Raw genomic sequence first — 27,157 nt, 5'->3', positions numbered from 1 at the left:
CTGATGGTTGTGTAATTGTAATGTATATCTGATGGTTGTGTAATTGTAATGTATATGTGTACAAACCCAAATGTAATTTGATACATTTTACACATGGATAAACATGCAACATAATACACACTTATTTGTGTACACCATTTATATTGTGCACCTCTACTATTATCACGTTCCATTATATGTACACAAATCAAAATCAATTCTCAATACAAAAAGTATCACTTACAAACAAAACTCTCACCGCTGCACACATGCGTTATATGTGCACACATGTACACATCTTCTATTTATTTTTGTAAACATGTATATTGTCCATGTGTACAATCTAATTTGATAAATTTGCAAATTTCAGAATGTGTACAATCGTATGATGTCCATGTGTACACACAAATTTTACTATCATATACAGTGATTTACTTGTATAATATTATCCACGTATATACTGATGCATAGATACCCACATGTAAAACCAAATTTTGTTTTTGAGAAACAATAACAAACGACATGTGTGTACACTATGCGATGTTATTTTGTGTACACGTTGTATGTGGTGCTCTCTTTGATGTTCTGTCATGGCTAACAAAACTCTCGGATTTCACATATGTCATGGCTAACGGAACTCTCGGACTTCTCCTTCAAGACAGTCATGGCTAATGGAGCTCTCTAATTTCTCTTTCAAATTGGTGGTGCTCTCTTTGATGTTCCACTGTTACAAAATCTAATATGATCAAAATGAACTATTAAAAGATACTCAAAATTACTAGAATCATCATATATCATAACTTATGCAATGTACAAAAGAACCAGTGTACATGTGAAATACATGTGAATAATTGTACATGTGGATAATAAAACATTTGTGTATGTGGTATAGTGTACACGACCACGATTGTACACATGTACACATATTTTATATAGAGAAAACAAAAAATATAATATCAATGCATATGGTATCAAAATCTAAACTAAGTTTCACTCAAAAAGGTTTTCATTCACGTAAACCACACTTACTCATCCTTACACTTACAAAGACAAAATTCTCTATTTCACATGTACACATGTACATTGACATTATGTACTCGCGTACATTGACATTATGTACTCGTGTACATGAATAACATACATAAACAAAACACAAAACATAATTGTTTATTTTGACAATATTAGACTAAATGAAAGCAAGCAAAAAATAAATGACCATTCTGTAATTATAAAGAATGGTTGAAATGAACAATCAAGAATTTTGGGAGTTAATTCGAGTAGAAATTTGCACAATTAAAAAAATTGGGGTAAAAAAGCAATTATGTGAATCATAAAGGACTAAACGACCAAAAACCTAAAAATAGCCATTAATGCTCTCGAGCTAGTTCTGTCGGAGCTGCGACGGCGATATCTGGGGCCATGTCGTCGGAAAAGATTTTAAAGAGTCTGTCGTGACGCTAGTTCTGTGGTCGTGCGGAGGTTGACGATAGTTGAGACTCATGGCAGAACTTGATTGAAACGGAAGTACGCGGGAATTGACCCAGAAAATTATGGCAAATTTAGGGTTTTGATAGTAATAGATTTGAGTATTTTACTTTTCAGATCTTTGTATCTTTTTCTGAGAAGATTGAAAGATAATTAAAAGTTTAGAATTAATTTCTGGGTTAAAAGAAAGAACAATGGAGGAAGAAAAAAAATAATGAAAAAAATGATGGGTCCTACTAATTGAAAACTCCTAGAAAATCCAACTTGTTTTGGACAAAAAATAAAAAAAATAAACCAGACTCAAAAAGGGAACAAGACTAGTCACGTCCCACAAAGTTCAAGTTGGAAAAAACTGTCCTAGTAGCAGAAACTGACTTATCTTGTAATTAAAAGTTGGAAACTGCCCTACCATGTAAAAAACTCTTAGAACCGAGTCAAAAATACATGATCAGTATGAATTTATGGTTGTATAATTACTCCCTCCGTTTCGAAATAATCTATGTTCTAGAGTTTTCACGTTTATTAAGAAAACACGTAAAATTTTGATAATAAATACATTATCTTCCGTATTTAACTATTTCCTATGATTTTTAACCAATCAAAATTTAGTAAACACAATTAATTTTTTTGAATTTCACAATTTATTTATCACTATTACATATATTGAAAATATAAATTATGAATCAATTTTTATAAACAATTTTTTTAAAAACATGGATCATTTTGAAACAGATGTAGTATTAGGTATTTTTGTTCGGGATCTATGAGTTCTGGTTTGGGTTTCGATCCTATCTAAAATCCTATCTAATATCTAAAACATCTAAGATATTTTTATATATTTTCAGGATTATATTTTAATTTTTGGCTTTTCAGATATATTTTTGGGTTCAGGAAAAATTCAAATTATAAGAAATATTTTAGCTATGTTCCAGATTCACAGTTTGTGTTTTGAGTAAAATTTTAAGTATTTGAATAATTTTGTGTATTTTTGAATTTTTGAGCATTTCAGATTTTGGGTATTTTCGATTTTTAATCTATTTCGAATACTTCAAGTTTTTCGGATTTTAAATATTTGAACTGACCCAAACTTGTTATGTATGTGTAGATTATATTCTTTCTACACACGAACTAAGGAAGCTAATTTATTATCTATTTTTTTATGTATCATTGTTTTAAGGGGGTGATCGTGGAAGTTAGATTTATATAGAAATTTGTTGATTTAAATAAATGAAAGATTTTTAAATTTGAAAAAGTTATAGAGAATTTTATATATTGTGAAAATAAATTGATATAATGATTCTAAGAATCTAAAGTAAATAAGTAACATTCTCAAATTATTGTGTTGTAAGTTAAATAACGAAGAATACAATTTCCTTTTTTTTTGTCACGAACGAAGAATACAATTTCCAACAACACAAATTTTAACAGATTAAAAAAATATTAAAATCTAACCTTTGAATAATAAAAAAATATGTATAGAACTACTAAATAATCAAATCAATAACACTATATTCTAACGAGAATGTGGAAATTTATAAACTAATAATCCTAAATTCTAGATATTTTAACAACCATTATAAATTCAACTTCAGTGACACCTCCTTAATGTGCAAACTACTGTCAGTTCATAACCATTAATGCAAAGATAGATAAGTCAAAAATCAATATATTCCACATGAAAGTTTTGGAAACCTCAAATAATTTAACACAAAACAAAAAATCTAAAACCTCAATTAAAACAAAACAGAGAAAATATATATTTTATATGTATTTAAATTATGGATTTGAACTGATATAAATTATAACCTAAGAAAAACTAAAATTCAAACCAAAAAACTTTCAAATAATTGGATTTAAATGTTTAATACTCCATCTGTTTCATTATAAGTGTCGTTTTAGACTTATGCACACGGATTAAGAAAGCATTTAATTTTACATATTTTCAATATAAAAACATCATTACCGATACAATTCAACCAATAAAAAAATAGAATGAAGAATAAAGTTAATAAATTTTGCATTGAAACTCTAAAACGATACTTATTTTGCAACGAAAAAAATTCTCTGAAACGACACTTAATATGAAACGGAGGGAGTATCAATTTCCAGTAGAGTAGAGACCGATCCAAATTCAATCAGAGTACCCGAATGTCTGTATATAATGTGACCACAAAACTTTCTAAAGGAAATTAAAACATTTTGTTTTGTTTTTGTCTTCTCGCTCCTTTATTTCTTCCACTACTCACTAGCCTCCATAGCTACCGCTCCTACGAGTCTACGACCTCTTCAACCTACAACTCAGCTCCTCCACGCGCTTTATAATTACTTCCACAGTGGCTAACCCACCTTCTCTCCTCTCATGGCCACGGCAGCATCAGCTTTCGCCATCATCAACTCCTTTCTCCGCCGTCGCCTCCACCGTCCCTGATCACTCCTCCACCGTACCCGCTGTGGGAATCAGTACTCCAGACTACATGCTAGGCCTCAGAAACACCATCTTCTTACCTCAACCACCGTCGCAGGTTACGTCGCCGGTAAACTTCGCTGCGGTGGAAGAGAGCAACAAGTCGTCGAGGAACAGTAATGTCGAAGAGAAAGTATGTAAAGATTGTGGGAACAGAGCGAAGAAAGAGTGTCTGTTCGAAAGATGCAGGACTTGCTGCAAAAGCAGAGGCTACAACTGTGCCACTCACGTGAAGAGCACGTGGGTTCCTTCTTCTGCTGCGAGCCGCTCTTCTTCCTCTTCTTCCGACAGGAACAAGAAGCTCAAACTCCATTCTTCCGACAAACCCAAAAGTGTCTTGATCGTTCCGACAACCACTTCTCGCCAAGGTAATTAAAAATTTGAAAATCGAATTTTACAAAAAAAAATTGGATCTGAATTTGGGATTTTTTTTGTTGTGTGGAAACTGTAGAGACAAGCTTCAAAGAAGGGTTGCCGGGGAAAATCGAAGCTCCGGCGGTTTTTAGAAGGACGCGTGTAACAGCGGTAAGCAACAACGAACAAGCAGAGATCGGTTATCAAGCGACTGTAACCATAAGTGGTCATGTCTTCAAAGGCTTTCTCCATTACTATGGTGCTGATCACAACAAATCCTTTCCATGTCTTTCTAATAAGTAATGTAATAATAACAAATTCATAGAAATTTAAAACATTAATGGGTCATTTACATGATTCATAAGCATTGTCTTTATTTCTTTAATGTGTGTATACAAATAAAATAGATTACTACTAGATGTTCTTTTTTGGTTAGCAAGTGAGGTTGTTTCCGGGGTCAACACCCAACTGACGGCAATAATCGGTGTAGTAACGAACTCTGGCTTGAACGGTTGCTGAGTTGGCTCCGTCGCATTCCAAAGCGCCGTTGATGGCTCGGATTGTTGCACCAAAGCCTTGTGAGATAACAGGCTGAACTCTGTTGGTCCAGTACCACAAGGCGGTCTTGAAGGATATGACTGGATCGGTGGCTACTGTTTCTGGTGCATTGAGACCGTCGAAACCAATGGCGGTCCCCGCTGGCCCGTAGTTGAAGTTCCAAGAGAGTTGGATGGGTCCTCGCCCGTAATAGCCTTTGTTGGGGTTGCATGGATACTGCGTTGCGTTCTCGTCGCAATAATCCCTCGAGGGTCCGTTTATTTCTTCTATGTAGCAAAAATCTGAAACAAACAACAAAGTTGTTTTAAACAAAAATAAAAACAAATTACAATAATTGTTATGTACCGATATATATGATCGACATATCATACTTCATCATTATCTCTTTATATAGTTTGGTGTTTATCTTATTATTAGGATAACTACATGTATCATGTATATATATATGACGATTAGTCGATGATCAATGATAAGCTTTCTCCTTCATTATTCAATACGTTATCAGCACGATACGTTCTCTAAAACCCGAACTATCCAAAACCACCAAAAAAAAATCCTGAAAACGGCGCATCTTAAAAATGCTCTATCTCTCCAACCGTAAGGATCCAGATGACGAGCCACATATCAAATCGAAGCTCTCGCCGAAACGAATCCAACGCCATAAACATCGTGTCAATCCGATCTCAGACGCTCCCTCACGCTCTGTTTCAATACGCGCCACCAGTAACCCTAAAAACCCTAATTTTGGCGTAACTTCAAATCGATCGATCTCTTCAACCCTGAAACACCAGACGACGAGTAATATATCAAATTGAAGCTCTTGACGAGACGAATCCAACTCCGTAGACCTCGCCTCTATCTGATTCCGGACGCGCCCTCACGCTCTATTTTAAGACGCGCTGTCGAGTGACCTAAAACCCTGAAATTCTAAAACTCATCCGACGACTTCAAACCGTTCGTTCTCTCAAACCGTAAGGATCCAGACGACGTGTAATATATCAAATTGAAGCTCTTGACGTTAAGAATCCATAGCCGCAAACCTCGTATCAATCCGATCTGAAACGCGCCCTCAAGCTCCATTTCAACCCGCGCCATCAACTACTCTAAAACCCTAATCAAAAGCCTAAACCGCAGCCTCTCTCTATACTTTGTTATTTTCTGCGATTTGCTTCATCTATCTATACTAACTTGTTTTGATTCGTTTTTGATTAAGGTTTCTAAAGATACAAGAGGTTTTTGCTCAACCTAAGACACGCGACCAGCTCCTGATCCGTTCCGGTCATGCAGTTCGCGATCCGACTTGTTCCAGCTCTCGGTGTTCCAAATCTACACTTCAAAGTTCTAAAAAAAGGTAAACTTTGAAACCCTAAAAGAACTCATAATCGAACATGGTTGATTGATAAAGGAATGACCATTAAAATTTTGCGAAACCCCAAATCAAACCCTAGCAAAGATTAATAGGTCCAAACCCTTCCATGAGTAAATCGAAACTCTTAAACCAAAAGTTCGATATGAGATTGTTTTACAATTAAAATCAAAACCACAATGGTTTCTGAATCTCAAAACCCCCTTGATCTGAATGATCAAATCGAATCCTTAAACCTAGAAATCGATCAATCCCCTAAAACATAAACAAGATCGGTTTTCATCCAAAAACATCTAATTTTTTTATGATTCCGATTTGAATATTGATCTGATTGTCTAGTTTGAATTTTTTTTTAAAGTTGTTCTTGATATTTAGAACTGCTTATGATTGAGAATTACACAAACCCTATTTTTTTTATGAAATCCGATTGCAAATAGGTGTTTTCGATTGAAATTGATAAATTTTAGTCTACTTGCTAAATGATTTCCCTGATCAATGTCGAAATTGACTTGAATCATTAGGGATTGATATAAAAAAATTATAGAAATTTTCTAGATTGCTAGATTGAAAGAAAAATCGGATTGCATTGCATAAATTTAAAGGTTGAAAGAAACCAAAGCTGCATTGCTATATTAACTAAAATAAATCGGATTAGATTATATAATTTAGAGGTTGAAAGAAACCAAATCACATTGCATAAATAAAAGGTTGAAAGAAACCAAAATGCATTGTTTGAATCTGATTATAAGTCAAATAATAAGACTCTAAAATCTATATTTTCATATGTCGAATTTGGATTATCCAGCCCTTAATCTCTCTGGAGATAATTATTTAAAATGGGCCATGAATACTGCAAGTGTCCTGAAGATAAGAGGACTTGACAGATGTATCATCAAAGACGAGTATGCAACTGAAAATGAAAAATATGGGGCAGTAACAATTATTCGCCAACATCTCATTGAGGATCTCAGAGATCAGTATCTAAATATTGAGAACCCTCTAGACCTTTGGACAGAGTTAAAATCCAGATATACAATAGTGTTATTACCAAAGGCTAGGCATGAGTGGATAAATCTCAGATTTCGGGACTTTAAGTCCATAGATGAATATAACTCAGCTCTAATCAAAATCGTTCCTAAATTGAAACTATGTGGTGAAGAGGTAACAGAGGAAGATTTACCGGAAAAGACATTCCTCACAGCTGATCCAAGGGATCTATTGTTACAATATACATACAGAAAAAAGGTTTCACCACTTATACGAATTTGATCTCATATCTATTACAAGCTGAGAAGAATAATGATATACTAAAGCAAAACCAGTGAGATGAGACTTCCTGAAGCCAATAGGGCTGGAGAGAATAAGGATGAATCCAAAGAAGCCACGTCCAGAATAATAAAAGGAGTGGCCGGCATATACATTGCTTAAGAATCGAGATTTCGACATTCTGATTTTATGTTTTGATTTGTTTGTCATTTACGATTTTTTTATATAATAAGAGTTGTTTTAGTTTTATATTATCATGTTTGACTTGCTTGATAATTTCTTGATTGATAAATGACAAATGAAAATTTAAAAATTGAGTATAGTAATTAAAATTATCCGACCAAAGGCATTGCCTAAAGGGGGCATGAATTATTCACCCAAATAAAAGACCCATTTAAGTTATAAAATTTTGAAAATGAATGGTTTCCACATTGAACCAATGGGCAAAGAAAATAAAAAGTTCTTTCAAGATTATAAATAAAAATAGCCACGGCATAGAAATGGTCGAGACTGTACTCCCGACTGATCTAAACTATGCTAAAAGATCAGTATGATAAAGGCAAAATGCCTAGGTAACCAGATAGGTTGACCACGAAAATTTATACACTTTATGGCATGACTGGACTAGCCATCCAGGTCTTTAAAATTGATGCAAAGATTGATATCGGAAAAAGGCACAAAAGAGTTATCCCATAGAATCTCACGTTGTGTAACATGTACACAAGGGAAACTCAATAGGCTATAATGTTCCAAGCATCTAAAATATTTATAGCATGTTCATGAGGGGGAGAAATGACACTCCCGTGGTCCATGAACAACACTAAAAATCCGAGTGACATGGTCTATGACCATGATAGAACTTGGCCGAATTCTTTGTGATACAAAGATCACTAGCTAATGTTTGGGAACACATGGATTTACATGTAATAAAAATATGCATCAAGCCATATAAAGTGAGCATAGATATTCCCATAAGAATGATAAAGGGTCATGATCCAGACATAGACCATCCTAAGAGATTATGCATAGACCACCACAATAATATGTGCCGTCTAGGATGGAACCTCATAAGAAGATGAGATAAGATTGGGAATATATGTTGGATATGAGAATGCTTTCTCCCACGATTTTATAAGAAACCTTGAGCCAAATATGGGTGATCAGATTAAGGCCAGGTTTACGGATTGCATGATTAAATCCGACTATCCAACATCAGGGGGAGAAAGAAATAAGCTGGTACAAGTATAAAGAAATAGAATGGTAGTAACCATCCTTGTCTTGGCAAGATCCTCAGACCAGAGAATATGATTTAAGACGTCCAAAGAAAGATCATACAAAGCTAGCTAAAAGAATGCCAGACAGATTAGACCCGAAAAGAAAAGAAAAAGAATGACTAAGTCATACCAGCTTAAGCACCACGAAATTAATGTCCTATAAGAGACATAATCAAGTTGCTATAAAGTCTAAAGATAGACCAATATGTTCCATAAGATAAGGAACCTCGGAAATAAAAAGAAAGGTGCATAGAAATGACATATCCGAGGTCATAAGGGAAACCAGACCAGACATTGAGATAAGGCTGCGCAGCTAATATCTAAGGTACCAGACCATGTAGTTTGGGACGCCAAACTGCAAGGTAAATGAAGGTTCTTAGTAAGAATGAAATCTCTAATCGATTAGTTCATGTCTGGAACACAATGGAACACTATAAAAGAAGTGTCGACACATAAAAGATAAAGATGCATAAGGAAATAGCACTTGAGTTTAAAAGATATAAGCGAGGATCAGCACCCACGAGAATACAAGAATGCATTCATAGACTAAAGGAAACCGTGGGGGTTCAAAGAAAGATTCAAAGAATCTATAAAAGAGATGGGTGTATTGGCCATATATAGAAACACCATCTGATAAGATAAAACCAGTGAAAAATAGGTCATGTGTGGGAAAAGAAAAGAAATCGTGAGACATGGACTAAGGTGTTCATATTCCTATTTAAAGTATTCAAGGAATGGCTTGATTACACAAGGATACTCACAGAGACCAAAGGAACATATTATAAGGAGATATACTCCTATGTGGTGGATGCTACTACAAATTCGAAAAGGTCTGGATATAAGTAAGAAAAGAGAAATGTAGTAAGCAACATGATTGATCACTGGATAAAGATGATAAGAGTATCAGAAAGATGAGAAAAGAAATTCTCATAGAATAGTTTTGTTCCTAAGCTATTCATGGACTGAAATAAGGCAGCTGCAAATGATAAACAAAGACTAAGAAAATACTTAGTACAATCAGTCCATAGATCCTTATAGAGGATATTATAATTCCTTGTGTTTATGTTTATATCAAACCAACCTAAAGAGAGGTTCAATGGTTCAATGATTTCAATGATACAAGTTATCGATTAATTTTGGACAGAATATGATGGGACTAGAAATCATAGCCGTGTATGAGTTGAGATCAGCACGCCACAATTACATGGTGTAATGTGAGATGGTCGCAGGAGAAGGCAAAGAGAACCATTAATTCTCATGCCAAAGACCATCCGGCTCCATACATCCCAATCGTCCATAAGAATAACCAAAAGTAGTGTGGTGAATTGGTTCAGATCGACCATATCGACCAGCATGCGTAATATGACTAATGGAAAGATCGACCAGCATATGGTAGTATCATAAAACGTGTGGTCAAGTACCAAATGAAGTATATGGGACTAATGAATGTCTATACATCAGTAAAGAAAGAAAGGAACCAATCATCATAAGAGTGGTCGAGGTTTATGGTCCAACCAAATTCCACCAAAGTATAAGGTGGACCACATCATTATATCAGGCTGCAATACCTTAGCCATATATGAGTATATTGGCGTGTGATGACAAGGTCTATGACTTAATATGTATGTTTTCGAAAACATAGCATTGTCTACGACAAAATGAAAGAAGTCATGAGACATCATCCAGAGATAGTGACCAGAAGAATGTCTGAGTCAATAATAAAATGAAAGTATCCACGGTATGGCAAAGCCATGAGACTAGAGGAACCGTGGGACATGAGAGGACCTGCAAGAAAGATTTAATCGCAGGATAGAGGTACATCCAAGTACCGGTCGAGTACTATCCGAGTACTGATTGAGCATCATCCATCCGACCAGAACATGAAGACATTGTCGAGTGGTCAGCATCAAAGGAGCATGTCTTGACCATGTCCAAATGAAGTTCCAGACGGCCGGCGAAATTACAAAGTATTACAAGAAGCTCATCGACCCAATAGGAATGCATCGTCCAAAGATCTTCAGTGATGCATTTATCAGGGGGAGTTTCATGTGTTGTACTCTTTTTCCTTATCCAAGGTTTTGTCCCACTGGGTTTTCCTGGAAAGGTTTTAATGAGGCAACATCAAAAGCATGAATGAACCCTGAACCGGATGTGTCGATCAAGGAGGAGTGTTATGTACCGATATATATGATCGACATATCATACTTCATCATTATCTCTTTATATAGTTTGGTGTTTATCTTATTATTAGGATAACTACATGTATCATGTATATATATATGACGATTAGTCGATGATCAATGATAAGCTTTCTCCTTCATTATTCAATAATAATAGAAAAAAAAAAAAAAAAGAATGATAAGCTCAAAGAACATAGTCCAAAATAATAGGAGTTAACGTATCATGTTTGCATTATCATAGAGACCATTCATGTATGATCATAAGTTTTACTTACGTCCAGTTTCATGCGTGACATGGGCAAAGAAGGCTGCGATCTCACGCCTAGAATCATCGACCGAACCAATCCTACCGAAACGAGAATATGACTCTAAGGCCTCAAGAAAAGCTCCTCGGCTGTAAAATCCATTACCAGCGCAACTAGACTCAGCTTGGTTGATGATCCCACTGAAGAATTCTTGTGTGACAATCTCATCAACCGAGACACCGTTCGCCGGAGGAGGGGCAAAACAAGGCCCTTGTTGACAACCTACACCACAATAATCTGAAGTGATACCGCAGAAACCGAACTGGCTACAACATAGGTCTGACGAACAACCACAGTTTTGAGCCTTTGCTGTTGTATAAAAAGCTTGTAGAGCTAATAGAATGGTTAGTATAAGGATGGGTTTAGATATAGCGTGAGTCAACATATTGATTTTTGATTGGAGAATGGAGGAAAAAGGTAGTGGTGTCATGCCTAAATATAGTGAAATGATGTACGAAAAGTCGTAACGTAAATGTGTGAACACCATCGGGCCACTAGTGATGCATTTTCAATTCATAATAAGAGGGCCGAACAGTTTGAAGAAGTCGTCTCTTGTGCGATGGAGATGCTTACCTGACCTTTACATTGCTCATAGTTGACTTTTTCTATTCGACGACTTTGCAAAAGTGTTTCTATTCACATTCTAGAACAGCAAGTCAGCGATTCAAGAAATCTCTAGGCCCATCCTATAGCGAATCTAGCGAGGCTAGTGGGTCTATGATCTATTACAAAAAGGAGACAAAGGCCCAAACAATATCTTCTGTATTAAAATTCTCCAAAAAGTTTTCTGGTCATCAGCTCCCATATTATAAGCAAGTCATGGACCAGACTTGTAAAAACTGTGTTGATTCTTCAAGATCCTAGAGGAACTCACGAACCGAATCATTCTAATCTTAAACCAGTGTAAATAATTCCTACGTGACCACAGACCACTAATCGTAGTTAGCATATATGATATGTACTAGTAATCATTTGTTTAGGTGCTACTTTTAGTGATAACACTCTAAAAAGTAATTTAGGATTTTCTAGCCCCTATGTTTAAGGTAATTGCAATTAGGAAGAATCACAACCTAATCTGCAAGGCTTAGCATACTATAAATGTACCAAATAATATCAAACTTTCTTTAGTCACGAGAAGATTTACATTATTACATATCACATTCAACTCTAAGAAACAGACAACATTGGAAATAATTTAAACAGCATGATTTTGAAATGAGAATGAATCATTGATTGACAGCACTATAGAGAGGAAAAAGAGACCAGTGTGAGATGTAACCCACCACATGGTGATGACTAATGAGTATTGCGTAGCTTGATACATTCCATATTAAGCAACAAAACATTATGCATTTATTTCGATCTTTCACTAGCCATTCCTCACGTGATTGCTTCCTTTGACATTTCTTCATGAATACACAATATAAAACTCACTTTCTCCGATTTCTTCTTAAGCAAGACTGCTCCACATATTCCTATGAATTTGGATAACTCCTAAGAATCGTTTCTAACCAAATAAATGAATAAATAATCTATCAAAATCTAGCATCGTTTCCAAATCTTTTAAATAGCTTTTGGATGCTTTTAAATGTTCTAAATGGTTAACTCTATTGTGTTAATGTTTTAGTCTGTTACCGTTCTTCTCCCAAGCAAAAGTTTCAAAAAAATTTGTCGATTTCATATTATCACAAGATATTATTAAAATTGCTACAATAAAAACATGCTTGATTCTAGAGTTTTTATTATAGGTCTAGAAAATATATAAATAGATCTGTATAGAAGCAATATGAACTATTATTTTTAAGTCTTTTCTAATGCACTACTAATTTAAGGTATTATAGAAACCCAACTAGTATTAAATTATCAGTGTACAAAACAAATGAATAATACACAAAGCAAACCACAAATTACAACTCCTTGAGTATGAGATCCTAGAGTGGACCCAAAAGAATCAGAAAGAAAAAAGGAGATGGGATACAGTCTGTTCTCTCAAGTAAAACCACTCTTCATTTTTTAATTCTTATTACTTCCTAAACACTCATGCATCATTCACTATATAAACCCACACACACTCACAAGCCACAAACACTAAAACCCACAAAGACCAAATTAATCAAGATCTAACAAAATGAGAATCCAACTCCTCTTTTTATTTATCTCTCTCTTACTCTTGAACTCTGAATCACTAAACTGCAATGGAAATAACCCACGAGGCCATCCCTCAGATCTAAGAGTGTTCCACATTGATAGTCCTTGCTCTCCATACAAACAACCAAAAACTGTCTCATGGGAAAGCACACTTATTAAAGACAATGCTCGTCTCCAGTACTTGTCAAGCCTCGCCGTTGGTAAGAAACCTTGGGTCCCAATCGCCTCGGGACGTTCCATCGTTCAGAGCCCGACTTACATCGTGAGGGCTAACATTGGGACACCGGCTCAGCCCATGCTCGTGGCTCTTGACACTAGCAATGACGTTACTTGGGTTCCTTGTTCTGGTTGCCTTGGCTGTGCTTCCTCGGTTCTCTTTGACCCTTCCAAGTCTAGCTCTTCTCGCACTGTTCAATGCGAAGCTCCTCAGTGTAAACAGGTAATGATTTTTTTTGGTCATCATAATGAGTTATTTGTATTAAATACTCTTGGGATAAGATTAGATGTATAGCTTTTTGCGGATGGACGTAAATTTTTTAAATCAGAACGGTAACGATACTCTGAAACAGAACACACCGAAATGAATAAACTAAATTTGCTGACAAAAAAAAGAATAAACTAAATTTAACTCCATTTGTTTTGAAAATACATCAAATATTTTCTTCAAAAGAAAAATATATACACACATCAAACTTTTATTATAAATGTATCATTTTCTCTGATTATTTGTTTTCACAATGTTAAACTAATATAAGTTAATAAATACAATTAATCTTTTAAGTTTACAATCTATCATTATTAACTAATAAAAATCATAGAAAACAGAAAAACGTATTTTAAAAAAAACATTTATCTTTGTTAAAATTTATTAAACGGAGATAAGATTAAGTAATATACAAAATAAGCTTTGTTATAAAGAAGTAGATATAAAAATGCAATTTACAGAAGTATATATATAATGTTTATATATATATATATATATATATATATATATATATGCAAAATGCATTTATTATAGTATATGTTAATTTTTTTTTGAAAATTTAATTTTTCTGGTTGTATTGTTCAAAACTAATCTAAACAAAAAAATTGAAATCGAACCAGAAAATATCGGTTCTTATTAGGATATTATTTTTGGATTACCTGAAATATTCTTGACAGTAACTTGTTCAGGTTTGTGAGAAAATTCATGGAACTTTAATCATTTCGTCAACACATCGAGATTCGAACTTTGAGACTCACTTTCTTTGAAGAAAAGGAAAATTTAATAGTAAAAAGAGATTCTCTAGTAAAAATAGGGTTATTAATCGAATTTAGTTTTCACAAAACAAGAAAACCAAAACCGAAGTAAAGGACCACTCGTTTTGGAGCCTAGTGTTTGATTATAGACACAAAGATGTGAAGTTCATTTTGGCGGTGTTATTACACCATCATCGAGAAGTCTAGCTAGTCACGGGTCCTATGTACCATTTATAGCAAAAATGAGTTGTAGCTAGTCACGGGTATTGTATATACAGTATTAAGATTCGTTTAACTTTATAAACTATACCAACTAGTAGAGCACATTCTACTGTATGATCTATATTCTTTGTCGTCAAGCTGGTTAACGTTTGCTAGAAAAATGTTCACTTTACAAATTAAAGAACGTAATCCATTTAATAATGCATTCATAACATGTCTTTATCGTAATACGTTGTAAAGTACGATAGTACGAATATCTACCCCAGATTAATGTAATGAAACTGTATTTTTTTGCAGGCTCCAAATCCAACGTGCACCATGAGCAAATCATGTGGTTTCAATATGACTTACGGTGGATCAACCATCACAGCATCTCTGACACAAGACACACTAACATTAACCGATGACGCCATCCCAAACTACACTTTTGGGTGCATCAACAAAGCCACCGGAACATCGTTGCCAGCACAAGGACTCATGGGTTTAGGTCGTGGTCCATTGTCTTTAATCTCACAGACGCAAAACCTTTATAAGTCCACATTCTCGTATTGCTTGCCTAATAGTAAATCCAGCAGTTTCTCGGGAACGTTAAGATTAGGCCCTAAGTTTCAACCAGTTAGGATCAAGACCACTCCATTGTTAAAGAACCCAAGGAGATCATCGCTTTACTATGTTAACATGGTTGGGATTCGTGTTGGGAATAAAATTGTGGATATTCCACCAAGTGCACTCGCCTTTAATCCGGCAACAGGAGCTGGCACCATCTTTGACTCCGGTATTGACTTCTCAATCCTCTTTTTTATTATCTCATTGTTTCTAAGAAAAAAAACGTTTGTGTGTGCTTATATTAAAAACACATTAAAATTTGTTAATAAATATGCCATTTCTATAATTAACTATTTAAATAATTTGTAATTAAGAGTAATTCAATAACTATAGTTTTTCTTTGAATTTTACGACTTATCATTACTAATTCATAAAAATATATAGAAAGTATGGAAAATGTCTTTTTAGAAACGTAGTGACTAGTGAGTATTATTAAACAAAAACATTTTCAATGTACGTATGCAGGAACGGTCTACACGAGGCTAGTGGAACCAGCTTACGTTGCCGTGAGAAATGAGTTCAGGCGACGGGTCAAGAACGCAAATGCAACAGCACTCGGAGGCTTCGACACTTGCTACTCCGGCTCCGTCGTGTTCCCATCGGTCACGTTTATGTTCGCGGGAATGAACGTGACTTTGCCTCCGGACAATCTTCTCATCCACAGCTCCTCAGGTAGCACAAGCTGTCTCGCCATGGCCGCAGCTCCGAATAACGTAAACTCCGTCCTCAATGTCATTGCTAGCATGCAGCAACAGAACCACCGTGTTCTCATCGACCTTCCCAATTCCAGGCTCGGCATTTCACGTGAAACATGCACCTAATTTATTCCGTGCGCGAGTGTGTTTTGTTTTTGGGTTGATTTCGTGTTATCTTTTTATCGTGTTTTAGACTTCTTGAATTTGGAAACAATATAAATTAAAGATATTTCGTATTATCTTCTCTGAAGTTTCCTTTGTTATTCTCTGTTACAAGTTACAGCTACAAGTGTTGCATTCACTTCTGACACAAGTGAAAGTAAAGTGTGGTCCTCAATGATGCTAGTGACTAATGAAGAGGTCAGAGATTGACATGAAAACACAAGATAACAAAATTTACAATTGAATTTTAATATAGTGGTATGAAACTCAACCATAATTCATTAAATTGGTCCACTGGTTATGATTGCTTTTACATAAATGAACATCTTCATCCAAACATTATGATGTATGTAATAAATATATCAGATTCTTGTAGAAACTAAAACTGAAATACACATTTTTGCAGATCTCAACTTAAGTATCTTAGTTAAGCAATATTCACACGCATACCTTCCAGTAACACATGGGAACTAGATGCAAGTTAAGAATGTGCTATAATGAGAAAGCTAGTATATTTTGTAAGATCAATAACATGAAAATCTCATAAATTTTTGCAAGATACTGTGTACACTTTCAAGTTATAGAACAACGAATATAGGATCTTCCAGAGAAGAAAAAGAGTGGAAGATAGAAAGGATGAGAGAGCGACACGAGTAAACCCCACTACCATTTGTCCCATACCATCTCTCTCTCTCTCTCTCTCTTTTGATAAATGGGTTTTGCGGTTTGGCTTGACATCAACGCTAACAGCCAGACTGACTCCACCATACACCCAAAAGAAAAAGCATATAAAAAGAAAACATTTTGGATGAATAAAAGCATACAACTATAAGCAGATTTCGATATAAAATCATTATCATCAACACTTTTGACAAAAAAGATATTTAAATGTTTAACATTTTTATTTGTTGGTAATAGAAAAACCCTATTTGAAGTTGACAAATAAACAGAAAGTGAATACTATTTTCAATGGTTTGCCCACTTTCATATAGGATCTTTATTCTTTCCCACATTATTGTTGGCCGGCTGTAACACTATTTTTTTTTGCGAAGCAAAGTGTAACCCAGTCGATACTTCTATGAAAAAAGATATGTGAACTTGCACTAAAAACAAATTGGAAAAAATAGCACAATTTGATGATATATAAATTGATAATGAAAATAGTAAAATAATCAGTCATAATCTATTTTGATGTTACTTGATTTAACTAATTTAGATCAATTTAAACTAATTAGAATTAATCTAAAATAACTAAACCAGATTCAAATTGTTTCGGTTATAACCGACTTGCACTGCACGGATACCACTTCCGAAACCAACTTTTCAATTTTTTAAAAAAATATCATAATATTTCATTTAAAATTTAAATAGCAAACTTCCTAAAATGTGCTAATATTCTCATATACAGTATACTCTGTTAGACAATATATAATGAGAGTGAATGCATTTGTAAATCTTATGCAAAAGTAATAAAAGTGAAAGTTGGAATAAAATAAACCTGTAAGTTTCTTTAGCTGTAAGTCACGACCACCGAAGATGGGAGAAACGCGTGTACCCAAACCCATTGGTCAGTTTTAGACAGGCATCAGCGAATGACTACAGTCTCATCATGACTCACTTTGTTTAACTCCATTCACTTCAAAAAAGTCTCCATTCTTTATTAAAAACTGCCTAAAAATTCTTCTCCATCTCGAGTATTGTCTCTCTGTTTTTTTTACAGTCTCTGCCCATAGATGGAAGACGGAGATTCTAACCAAGAACATCCCCAACCACTTCCCACGAACCACGACCCCTCCTCCCCCAAGAAGCCATCCACTTCCTCCATCATCGTCGTCGACAGGCTAAAACGCGATGAATGGAGCGAAGGAGCCGTGTCGAGTCTACTGGAAGCCTACGAGACGAAATGGGTACTCAGGAACAGAGCCAAGCTCAAGGGCCAAGACTGGGAAGACGTCGCTAGACACGTGTCTTCACGCGCTAGCCACACCAAGTCTCCCAAGACTCAGACGCAGTGCAAGAACAAGATCGAGTCCATGAAGAAACGGTACCGTTCCGAGTCCGCCACTGCCGACGGATCCTCTTGGCCTCTTTACTCTCGGCTCGATCATCTCCTCCGAGGAAATGCTTCCACCTCTGTGCAGCCTCAGCCTCAGCTTCAGCCTCAAGCTGTTCTGCCTCTCAACTGTTCTGCTCCTTTGCTCTTACTCGAACCTCCTTCGCCGGTGGTGACTCATCCACCGCAGCAACCTCCTGCTGCTCAGATGTCTCACGGATCCAACGGCGTCGGCACCATTAAGGTCACTAACCAATCTTGTTATGTTTAGCCTGCCCGCTTGGTTAGTAAATGTTATTCGGTTTAATGTAGTTCGGCTTTTGATTAGCTCGGTTCGGTATGGTACTTGGTTAGTTCAAGTTTTTAAAATATTACTTAAACAAACTTTTGATTTCGGTTAGATATTGGTTTAAATTCAGATATATTCGGTCGATTTTGATTAGTTTGGTTCAGGATTTGATATCATTGGATTATAATTTATTTTTAGAAAAGAAATCATAGGAACCAATTATCCATTGGAAATTGACTAAAAAAAAGCTACCAAATCGAACCGTACTCCTAACCGGAATAACGGAACTAACTGAAAATTTTGGTTCGGTTTAATCGGTTTGGTTCCGACAAAAATCCCAGGCCTACTAGTTCCCAGTGTTTGAAAATTTTCTTATGAACGTTGTATGCAGGAAGAGGGATTCAAGGACGATCACAAACCTGAGAGAGCGATGGAGATGGACACAGATAGCAGCACGCCGGTTCTTTGTAGAGAGAAAGCGAAGGTGAGGCCAAAGAAAGCAAGGAGAAGATACAAGGAAGAGAAGGAGGAGATAGCTGGAAGCATACGGTGGCTAGCTGAGGTGGTGATGAGAACGGAGAGAGCGAGGATGGAGACGATGAAAGAGATAGAGAGGATGAGAGCTGAGGCAGAGGTGAAGAGAGGAGAGATGGATTTGAAACGAACGGAGATAATGGCCAACACTCAGATAGAGATTGCTAGACTCTTTGCCGCTTCTGTGCACAAAAGTGGTGTTGATTCTTCGCTTAGGATCGGAAGAAACTAAGAAATTTTTATTATTCTTCAATGGGGATGAATGAATGGTTACGCCTACAAATGTATGGTTAAATAATAATAATAATAAATATGATCAATCTAGCTTATAGAGATGCCATTACCATCTCAGATTGATTAACATTTGATTGTCTAATTTGCATGTGGTTATAGAAAGTTGCAGTAACATATAGTGCGGTACTAACCTTGTGTTATAACTCTTGTTAAGGCTAGTTGTGGAACTGCACCTAAACGGTAATGGTGGACATATTGTTCTTTTTTATGGTGAGGAGTGGTCACGGCTTCTGAGTTTATTTACTATGAAATGAGAATAAGTGTGGTGAAGATGATCTAGATTGAATTTGGATTAGAAAATGTTGCTGGTTTGGTAAAATCTTTAACAAATAATAAATAGTTATATGTAAATACATCAGTTTAATCACTATTTTCAAATGTACCATTTTTGTTATTCAAATACATTTACTAAAATCTTTAATATATATATATATATATATATATATATATATATATATATATATATATTAAAAATAGTTTATTATAAATAATTAGTAGTTTTGTTTTTTCTTAAAAAACCAGTTAATGATTCATATGTATTTTTCTTTACCATACAATAGTTTGACTGTTTCTATAAACAATTTAGTAAGGAAAAATAATAAACACTAATATATAATTACCACAAAACAAGTCAAACCAATCTAACCATTTTTTATGGATCACCATGCAAGACATGCAATACTTCGATCTATATATTAATCAATCTTAAAAAGAACTTTCAACCATCAAACCAACAAGCTTAAATTCAAAAAAAGTTAATAATAAACGTGTGTATTGTAAGAATATCACAAAGAACAAAATGTCGTCATCACAGTTCGCTATCTTTTGCATCATCTTGATTGCTTTATTTCCTCTTCACGAATGTATGCATTTATAATAGTTTTCCTTTGTTCATCATCTATCTTTTTCACCATTGTAATTCCATCATAATATCCTCGACAATTGTTTCTCTCTCCAAATGATATTGTTGTTATTTTTTTGTTTATACAGTTGTCGATGGTCAAGGAACTTGCAAACAAACCCCATGCCCCAACGCCAAAGATAAAAATAAGACTTGCTTTTGTTGTCCCTCCAATAACAGGTGTTACGCGACCAAAGATACATGTGCAGGTTGGTGTGGCAAACAATAAGTTATCTTGAGAACCTACATCAAGGATTTAAGAAAATCTGAATAACCATTTTATTTAATTCTTCCTAATATCTACTTTTGTTTTAAATGAATAAAACATGCTCATCTGGAGCCCAACAAATACAATGTATGTCTACTGTATTTGTGTTTAGAAACTTTCATATTCTATCATATGTAACTAGGTGATACCCGCGCCCTGCGCGGTTCAAGATATTTTACGAATAGTTATTTACATTATATTGAGATATGATAATTTATAATATGTAAATATTTACATTATATTATTTATTTAATACATATAATATAATAATATAAAAATCTTAACAAAAAGAACAATAATCCTTATTTTGTTAGTCTCTAAGATATTCTATGTATTTCTCTATTTTCTTTCTAAAAATGAATATTCTTATAATATTTTTTATCTATTTTAAAATTAATGATTTTTACTTATTAATGTTGTTAATTGATCCATTCATTGTAATTTTTATTTTCATAAAAATTTAGTATTTTTTAAACTATATATTTTACTCCAGAAAGACAGAATACAAAACAAAATAAAATAGATATCATCTAACCATCAATTTGACTATAAATGATTAATTATGCATCCCAAAATGAGAAATGAACATTTTATCAAAGTTGTTGAAGTATTTCAAATAACTAATATTTAGGCTGTGTTACAAAAAATTAATATTTAGGTTGAACGTAAATATGTTATCAGTATGAAAAATCTATGTAACTTTAATAATTAAATTTTGATTTTAATCTTAGGTAGATATAAAACTTTAAATACCATTTATTAAATAAAATTTTCTTCTAAATTATGAAGTAATTGCTATTATGTAAACAAAAAACTGTATTGTTATAAATAAAAAGAAATTAGGTTTTCCATAGACATATATTTTGTTACAATTACAAAAAATTTAAAGGGCTATTTTATAAATAAAAAAATATGTCTCTATTATAGAGGAATGCTATTTTTACCTCTAAATATAGAGATAAATATATAATTCTTTATTTTTAGGAAAAAAAAACAAAAATAAGTTGGAGTAGATGTTATAAATGTCATATAATTTGGTAACTTTCTGCATTCACAGAAACCAGCTCCAATAACATATGACATAATAATATTAACAAAAAGTAATATTAGTATTTTACTCTCTTGGAACTTGAGATATAGAAAATGATCACTTACCAACCAAAAAATTAGGATCGAGGGTTCCATCTAGAATCGAAAGATAGGTCACATGTTGGAGCCTAGAGAGTTGGTTCGGGAGGTCTTCACAGTTTTGAATCCGGTGGTAGGAAAGAAACTAATCTTATAAGGGTGGTTGGTTGTCCGGTAAGAACTGCAGGAAGGTGTCAAGGAAAAGTTTAAAAAAAATCTCGGAACATCCTTGGCCGAAGAATGGTTCAAACTGGTGAACCAGTTCCTTTTTAATTGACGCATGGATTTTATTTCCTTGAAAAAATACTCGGTCAGAAAAAAATATTCAACACGAAAAAAAAATTGTATGTAACTACATGATGGAACGGCGGACTTATCTTTGCATCCACGAAAACCATTTCTAGGATCTTTCCATCAGCCGTTGAATATTGCTTTCAGAATCTTAATTATTTTCACCCTTGTTTTCACATAGATTTCTTTGGTTTAAATCCGAAATAAAGTTCATAGCATTCATTTTTGATGTTGCTTTTAAATATGTTTAGTTTGTGATGGCTGTGTAAGAAGTGTGAGAAATATATATATATATCAATCGAGGATATAGGATTTAAGGGAGGGGCGAATTAATATCATGCTAATCAAATAACACCTATAATTAAGCCAATAAAATGAGTAATTGATCATTCAAAATATGTATAATTTGGAAAGAACGCAGTTTATGGGATTTGACAGTCTGATTTTAAATCGATGGTTACTAATCATATATTTATACGATCAATCTTTTACTAAACAACAAATATTTTCATCATAAATTGGAAAGAAATACTTTGACTTTCCATAAGAAATATAACCACAAACCTAATGGAAACGTAGGTGTACTATTAAAGTAATATTGCAATCGCGTTAAATCAGACTTTTTCCGAAAATAAATTAACATTTATGAAGATCTTTCAATTACAAAGATATCGGGTCATTAAGTATATGGATTGCAAAGAGATGACTCTTTTAACATGATAGTCTCAAAGAGATTGATAGGAAAATAAAAGACACAGTTGACTTAACAGAAGTAAAGAATAATTTTCTTACCGAGTATTGAATAATTTTCGGCGACATGCAAGCGATGGTTTCATAGTATGGACTACCTTAATTCAAACATTTTTTATTTACAAAACATTGATCAGTTTAATTATTAAATATATACACTTTTTCATTACACGCAAAAAGTGTATAGGTTCGCATAGATTATATCTTTCTAGCTGCTGCAAAATAATGTTCAGTTTTTAACATATACAAATACATATACAAATTTATTAATAGTCACTTTGTTGTTTTATTTTATACTGTAATGATCAATATCTTGGTCCGGTCACTAATAATTTGACGTCCATATAAAACCTTTTATACATATGTACTATATTACAAACATTCATTACAGCTGGTTCCTGTATTATTACCATTTTCTATACAAAATATATTCAAAAATAAAAATCGAAAATTTACGAAACAACATGAAAAATAAAATATTGGACTTTAGAAAGCATGGCCAACATCATGATATCAACATATAGTACTATCAAAAATAAAATACGGAAGGAGATGCTTTTAGTTATTGCAATATGTGTATTTTAGGTAACCGTCACAGACTGATTATATATGTCCGTGAACTTGCTCTTCTTTAGGTGAATAATATATGTAAAAATATAATATATGTACATTGCAATGACATGACATAAAATGTAAATAGTCTAGGCAAGAGAGGGCTTTTATAAAAAAAGGCTGAGGTGAAATATGGTGAAGACACATAAGTAATGGCATAGTGGTTAATAACACATCAACTAAAGGTTTATTTCAAAAATGGTCTCTTCAAATAATAGAAAGGGGATGCGAATAAATTAAACTTATTTTTTCTCCTTTTGTTTTAATTTGCTATTAATTTCTTAAATATTTTTTCGGATTAAAAGATTACAACGAAGTTTTTTTTAATAACAATTTTTTGACATTTTTTCATTTTCCTCTCCAAGATAGTGTTAAGATAATAAGTAATAATATTTAATAAAATTTTAACTATTTAATTTAATTAAATATATATTTTCAAAAAATAGAGCCAAAATTACAAATAAGCATATGTTCTCACGGTATCAAAACAATAGCTCAGTTGAAAAACTTTTGTTATACTTTCTCTTAAATAAATTCCATCTATGCATTAAACTACTCCAATCCAGGCTTCACATCAATATCATAGTCAAATTGCCAACCAAGGCTAACGAATTTTCATGAAAAAATTGCAACATCAAACAAAACCATCAGCCGATGCAATAAAACTTCGGAAACTATAGTCCACAAATACGTAAAAGAAAACACACTTCTACCAAAATTAACTACAACTCTCGAATATAACAACCAACATCATCAATTAGAAAACAAATAAATAAACAACATTGTTAACCTTTCTTTTGTCAAACACTGTTATCCAATTTACCTGAACTGGAATTCATAGAAATCAGAATGTTTTTTTGTGCATATGAACCAGAATGTATCAGATACTATCATTAACTTCTTTATCCAAACCGAATTAAAAAACAAAATACCTGAATCAAATCCGAATAAAATGTCATTATTAACTAAATGATTCATATATCTCTATAACCAAGAAATTGGAAATAGAAAAAAAAATTTAGAAGTGAATCGAAAATCAAACTTCAATGCCTAATACCAATCCACAAATATACACAAACCAGTAATCCAACAATAACATTTTGCGTGAAACGCGGAAAAACCACTAGTTTCTTTCAGACTAGGGTTTGTCCACCTTAGGAGCGGGTGATTAGTACACAATACAAACTATTTTATAAGAAATATATTTTAGTTTATAAGACATTTTAAAAATTTTCTAAACTTTTATTATTCTTCACTGGGGATGAATGGTTACGCCTACAAATGCATGGTTAAATAATAATAAAAATATGATCAATCTAGCTTATAGAGATGCCATTACCGTCTCAGACTGATAACATTTGATTGTCTAATTTTCATGTGGTTATAGAAAGTTGCAGTAACATATAGTGTGGTTCTAGCCTTATGTTATAATTCTTGTTAAGGCTAGTTGTGGAACAGCACCCAAACGGTAATGGTGGACATATTGTTCTTTTGATGTTGAGGACTGGTCATGGCTTTTGACTTTATTTACTATGAAATGAGAATAAGTGTGGTGAAGATGATCTAGATTGAATTTGGATAAGAAAATGTTGCTGGTATGGTAAAGAAAACAAAAAGTTAGATGGATTCGTATCTGGGTAAAAAATGCTGTGGAAAGCATAAACAACGTTTGCTACAAGCTTCAACCCTATCCTCTCTTGCAACTATCTAAGGACCTAATGATGAAGGTAATATATATATATATATATATATCAAACTTTTGACTAAGAGTCCTCATTTTTATCTTATATTCTTGTATTGTTAGTAATCTTGAAATGTCATAAACCAACTTTAATACTATCATGAGTTGGATGTTAAATTTTTGTTTTTGTTTTTCTTTGATAAATATGTGAATTATCATTAGGAAGAAGGTGTTTGTACATGTACAGAATGTTAAAAGCATATAACTAATTGTTGCCGAAAAGGGCTTACATGTTAGGATATGTGATCACTAACAATCGTGTAAGCAAATTTCAACCAAACTTGCATTAGTTTCCTAATCAGCCTATCTATGGTTTTGCCAATGCCCTGAGGACTGGAAGAAACGGCACTATGAAGTCCGTTGTTCCACTCGTACCAAAGCTTGGAGATCTCTGCTTGGATTGTAAGATGATGGAGAGTGAGAGGGCACGTGTTGTCCCTGATAGTTAGCCAATCAACGAGCGCCTTCCCTGCCATGTATGATTGTTAAATCTTTATGCCATGACCCATGAGTGTGGTTTTGAGACATGTACTAATTCCTATGGGTGCATTGTGCTGCCCACGAAGCAACAAAACTTACGTAGACCAGAAGAAGGTTTAAAAGGTTATGATTTGATTGGAATTAATACTAAGAGGTTGTTGTGAAGCTGTTTTAGGGAGTTTTCACACAGTGTGAGTAGTATTCTTAATTTCTCCCCTTAATTTTTATAGTGCGGCTTGTTCTGTTGTTCAGTTTTTAAATGGAGATAGTTTGTAAAACAGGCTGTAGTTTTTTGATCTGTAAGAGCATCTTTAAAGCTGAAACCGTTTCAAGGTTTCTTAGTTTTTTTTTTTGTCTGAAAAAAATCAAAAATTGAATCAATCGCGGGCTGCCACGTGTTGGTGGAGCCCGCAAACAGTGCAAAACCCCCTCCATAATCGATCTTTATTTCATTATTTTTGTGATTGATTTTTATGTTTTTGTGAGGCTTCCGGGTTAAGAAACCTCCTAATAACCCGGGATAAAGATGGTCTAATGACCTAAGAAATGTATAAAAATGAGGTCTATTCTTTTTTTTAATCAAAAATGAGGCCTATTCATTTCCTCATGTTATAACAAGTTTATAGCAGAGACATGGTGAGCAAAAAGAAAAAAAAAGCTGACATCTGTTTTGATGTGGTAGTATTATTTCAGAGTAAAAACTGTGACCAGGAGAGAAGGTAGGTGGCGTCCTGCTTCCGTAATTATTTTAAACAACAGATAATCCTTAGGTCGCTGGTTAGGTAAGAATTTATCTTTTCTAATGAACAATTTTCAAAATTTAACTTTCACTAGACCAAAATGTTCATGTAATATCCTGTTCACTGATAGTTCTCTGTTACCAATAAAATAATCTTTGTGAAACACACAACAACCCATCTCCAAACCGATGAAACCGTATCTGATTCAGCTGCATTACAGGAAAAGAACCAGGTAAACCGATTTAGACACCCTCTCCCCCTTCCTAGCAATAGAGATGGCAATTGGGCTCTCCCGTCCCGTCCCATCCCGAACCGCTGCGGGTTCAACTTCTGGCGGTACACGGCAGGCCTGTCCCGCGCGGAATGCGGTCCTCAAATTAGCTGCCCAATCCCGTACCGCGAAATATGCAGGCCTTCGCGGGCCATCCCGCGGAACATCAAATATTACATTGCTTATTTCTACATGCACAAACAAACATACACATGAATTGATTTTCATCTTGCACATGATCGAGTATACTCTTATAAGATCAATACATTAAGCTTATACAAAACAAATGTATTTATTATCATTTATGATGGCTTGAAAAAGCTCTACCAGTGCAGATTAGAGGCGCTTGGGAGACCGTAAGCATCATCGACACTGAAATCACCATCAATGGAGTTCCATAGTGTCTCCTCTCTCTCTCTCTCTCTCATGTGAAAGAATAAATGGAGACTTAGGATTGCCGCAAAATCCCGCGGTTTAACCCATCCCGCTTTCGACCCGTCCC

The 27,157-nt window shown here is 34.1% G+C and overlaps 5 protein-coding genes and 1 long non-coding RNA gene across 6 annotated transcripts; 4 read left to right on the top strand and 2 right to left on the bottom strand.

Moving 5' to 3' along the window:
* Positions 1 to 3,642: 3,642 nt before the first annotated feature.
* Positions 3,643 to 4,699, top strand: LOC108857331 (protein SHI RELATED SEQUENCE 6). Its single transcript, XM_018631309.2, has 2 exons — positions 3,643 to 4,296; positions 4,380 to 4,699. Exons 1-2 carry the CDS (start codon positions 3,939 to 3,941, stop codon positions 4,583 to 4,585), a joined length of 564 nt encoding a protein of 187 aa, XP_018486811.1. The 5' UTR covers positions 3,643 to 3,938; the 3' UTR covers positions 4,586 to 4,699.
* Positions 4,601 to 11,636, bottom strand: LOC108857329 (endochitinase EP3). Its single transcript, XM_018631308.2, has 2 exons — positions 11,202 to 11,636; positions 4,601 to 5,121 (listed from the first exon to the last, which is right to left on the bottom strand). Exons 1-2 carry the CDS (start codon positions 11,614 to 11,616, stop codon positions 4,715 to 4,717), a joined length of 822 nt encoding a protein of 273 aa, XP_018486810.1. The 5' UTR covers positions 11,617 to 11,636; the 3' UTR covers positions 4,601 to 4,714.
* A 1,421-nt stretch (positions 11,637 to 13,057) lies between these two features.
* LOC130512797 (uncharacterized) lies at positions 13,058 to 14,806 on the bottom strand. The gene is made up of 2 exons (XR_008946396.1): positions 14,523 to 14,806; positions 13,058 to 13,939 (listed from the first exon to the last, which is right to left on the bottom strand). It is a non-coding gene; the product is annotated as an uncharacterized LOC130512797 (long non-coding RNA).
* On the top strand, positions 13,299 to 16,380 carry LOC108862032 (aspartyl protease AED3). Its single transcript, XM_018636052.2, has 3 exons — positions 13,299 to 13,818; positions 15,138 to 15,615; positions 15,912 to 16,380. Exons 1-3 carry the CDS (start codon positions 13,360 to 13,362, stop codon positions 16,265 to 16,267), a joined length of 1,293 nt encoding a protein of 430 aa, XP_018491554.1. The 5' UTR covers positions 13,299 to 13,359; the 3' UTR covers positions 16,268 to 16,380.
* Positions 16,381 to 17,849: 1,469 nt separating this feature from the next.
* Positions 17,850 to 19,508, top strand: LOC108862033 (trihelix transcription factor ENAP2). The gene is made up of 2 exons (XM_018636054.2): positions 17,850 to 18,600; positions 19,037 to 19,508. Exons 1-2 carry the CDS (start codon positions 18,037 to 18,039, stop codon positions 19,409 to 19,411), a joined length of 939 nt encoding a protein of 312 aa, XP_018491556.1. The 5' UTR covers positions 17,850 to 18,036; the 3' UTR covers positions 19,412 to 19,508.
* A 632-nt stretch (positions 19,509 to 20,140) lies between these two features.
* LOC108860796 (EMBRYO SURROUNDING FACTOR 1-like protein 8) lies at positions 20,141 to 20,813 on the top strand. The gene is made up of 2 exons (XM_057011177.1): positions 20,141 to 20,336; positions 20,464 to 20,813. Exons 1-2 carry the CDS (start codon positions 20,273 to 20,275, stop codon positions 20,601 to 20,603), a joined length of 204 nt encoding a protein of 67 aa, XP_056867157.1. The 5' UTR covers positions 20,141 to 20,272; the 3' UTR covers positions 20,604 to 20,813.
* The last annotated feature ends 6,344 nt before the right edge of the window (positions 20,814 to 27,157 follow it).

Source organism: Raphanus sativus, chromosome 5 (assembly GCF_000801105.2).
Source record: "Raphanus sativus cultivar WK10039 chromosome 5, ASM80110v3, whole genome shotgun sequence".
Lineage (NCBI taxonomy): Eukaryota > Viridiplantae > Streptophyta > Magnoliopsida > Brassicales > Brassicaceae > Raphanus > Raphanus sativus.
The sequence above is the reverse complement of the archived record's forward strand: the minus strand, read 5'-3'. Positions and strand labels throughout refer to the sequence as shown.

What these genes read in the sequence shown, in the direction of transcription:
- LOC108857331 (XM_018631309.2), top strand. Translation starts at nt 3,939, where the DNA reads ATGCTAGGCCTCAGAAACACCATCTTCTTACCTCAACCACCGTCGCAG. An exon ending in GACAACCACTTCTCGCCAAG is followed by an intron (nt 4,297 to 4,379) that starts GTAATTAAAAAT and finishes TGGAAACTGTAG; the next exon opens with AGACAAGCTTCAAAGAAGGG.
- LOC108857329 (XM_018631308.2), bottom strand. Translation starts at nt 11,616, where the DNA reads ATGTTGACTCACGCTATATCTAAACCCATCCTTATACTAACCATTCTA. An exon ending in TGTCACGCATGAAACTGGAC is followed by an intron (nt 5,122 to 11,201) that starts GTAAGTAAAACT and finishes TGTTTGTTTCAG; the next exon opens with ATTTTTGCTACATAGAAGAA.
- LOC108862032 (XM_018636052.2), top strand. Translation starts at nt 13,360, where the DNA reads ATGAGAATCCAACTCCTCTTTTTATTTATCTCTCTCTTACTCTTGAAC. An exon ending in AAGCTCCTCAGTGTAAACAG is followed by an intron (nt 13,819 to 15,137) that starts GTAATGATTTTT and finishes ATTTTTTTGCAG; the next exon opens with GCTCCAAATCCAACGTGCAC. An exon ending in TGGCACCATCTTTGACTCCG is followed by an intron (nt 15,616 to 15,911) that starts GTATTGACTTCT and finishes GTACGTATGCAG; the next exon opens with GAACGGTCTACACGAGGCTA.
- LOC108862033 (XM_018636054.2), top strand. Translation starts at nt 18,037, where the DNA reads ATGGAAGACGGAGATTCTAACCAAGAACATCCCCAACCACTTCCCACG. An exon ending in ACGGCGTCGGCACCATTAAG is followed by an intron (nt 18,601 to 19,036) that starts GTCACTAACCAA and finishes CGTTGTATGCAG; the next exon opens with GAAGAGGGATTCAAGGACGA.
- LOC108860796 (XM_057011177.1), top strand. Translation starts at nt 20,273, where the DNA reads ATGTCGTCATCACAGTTCGCTATCTTTTGCATCATCTTGATTGCTTTA. An exon ending in TTTATTTCCTCTTCACGAAT is followed by an intron (nt 20,337 to 20,463) that starts GTATGCATTTAT and finishes TTGTTTATACAG; the next exon opens with TTGTCGATGGTCAAGGAACT.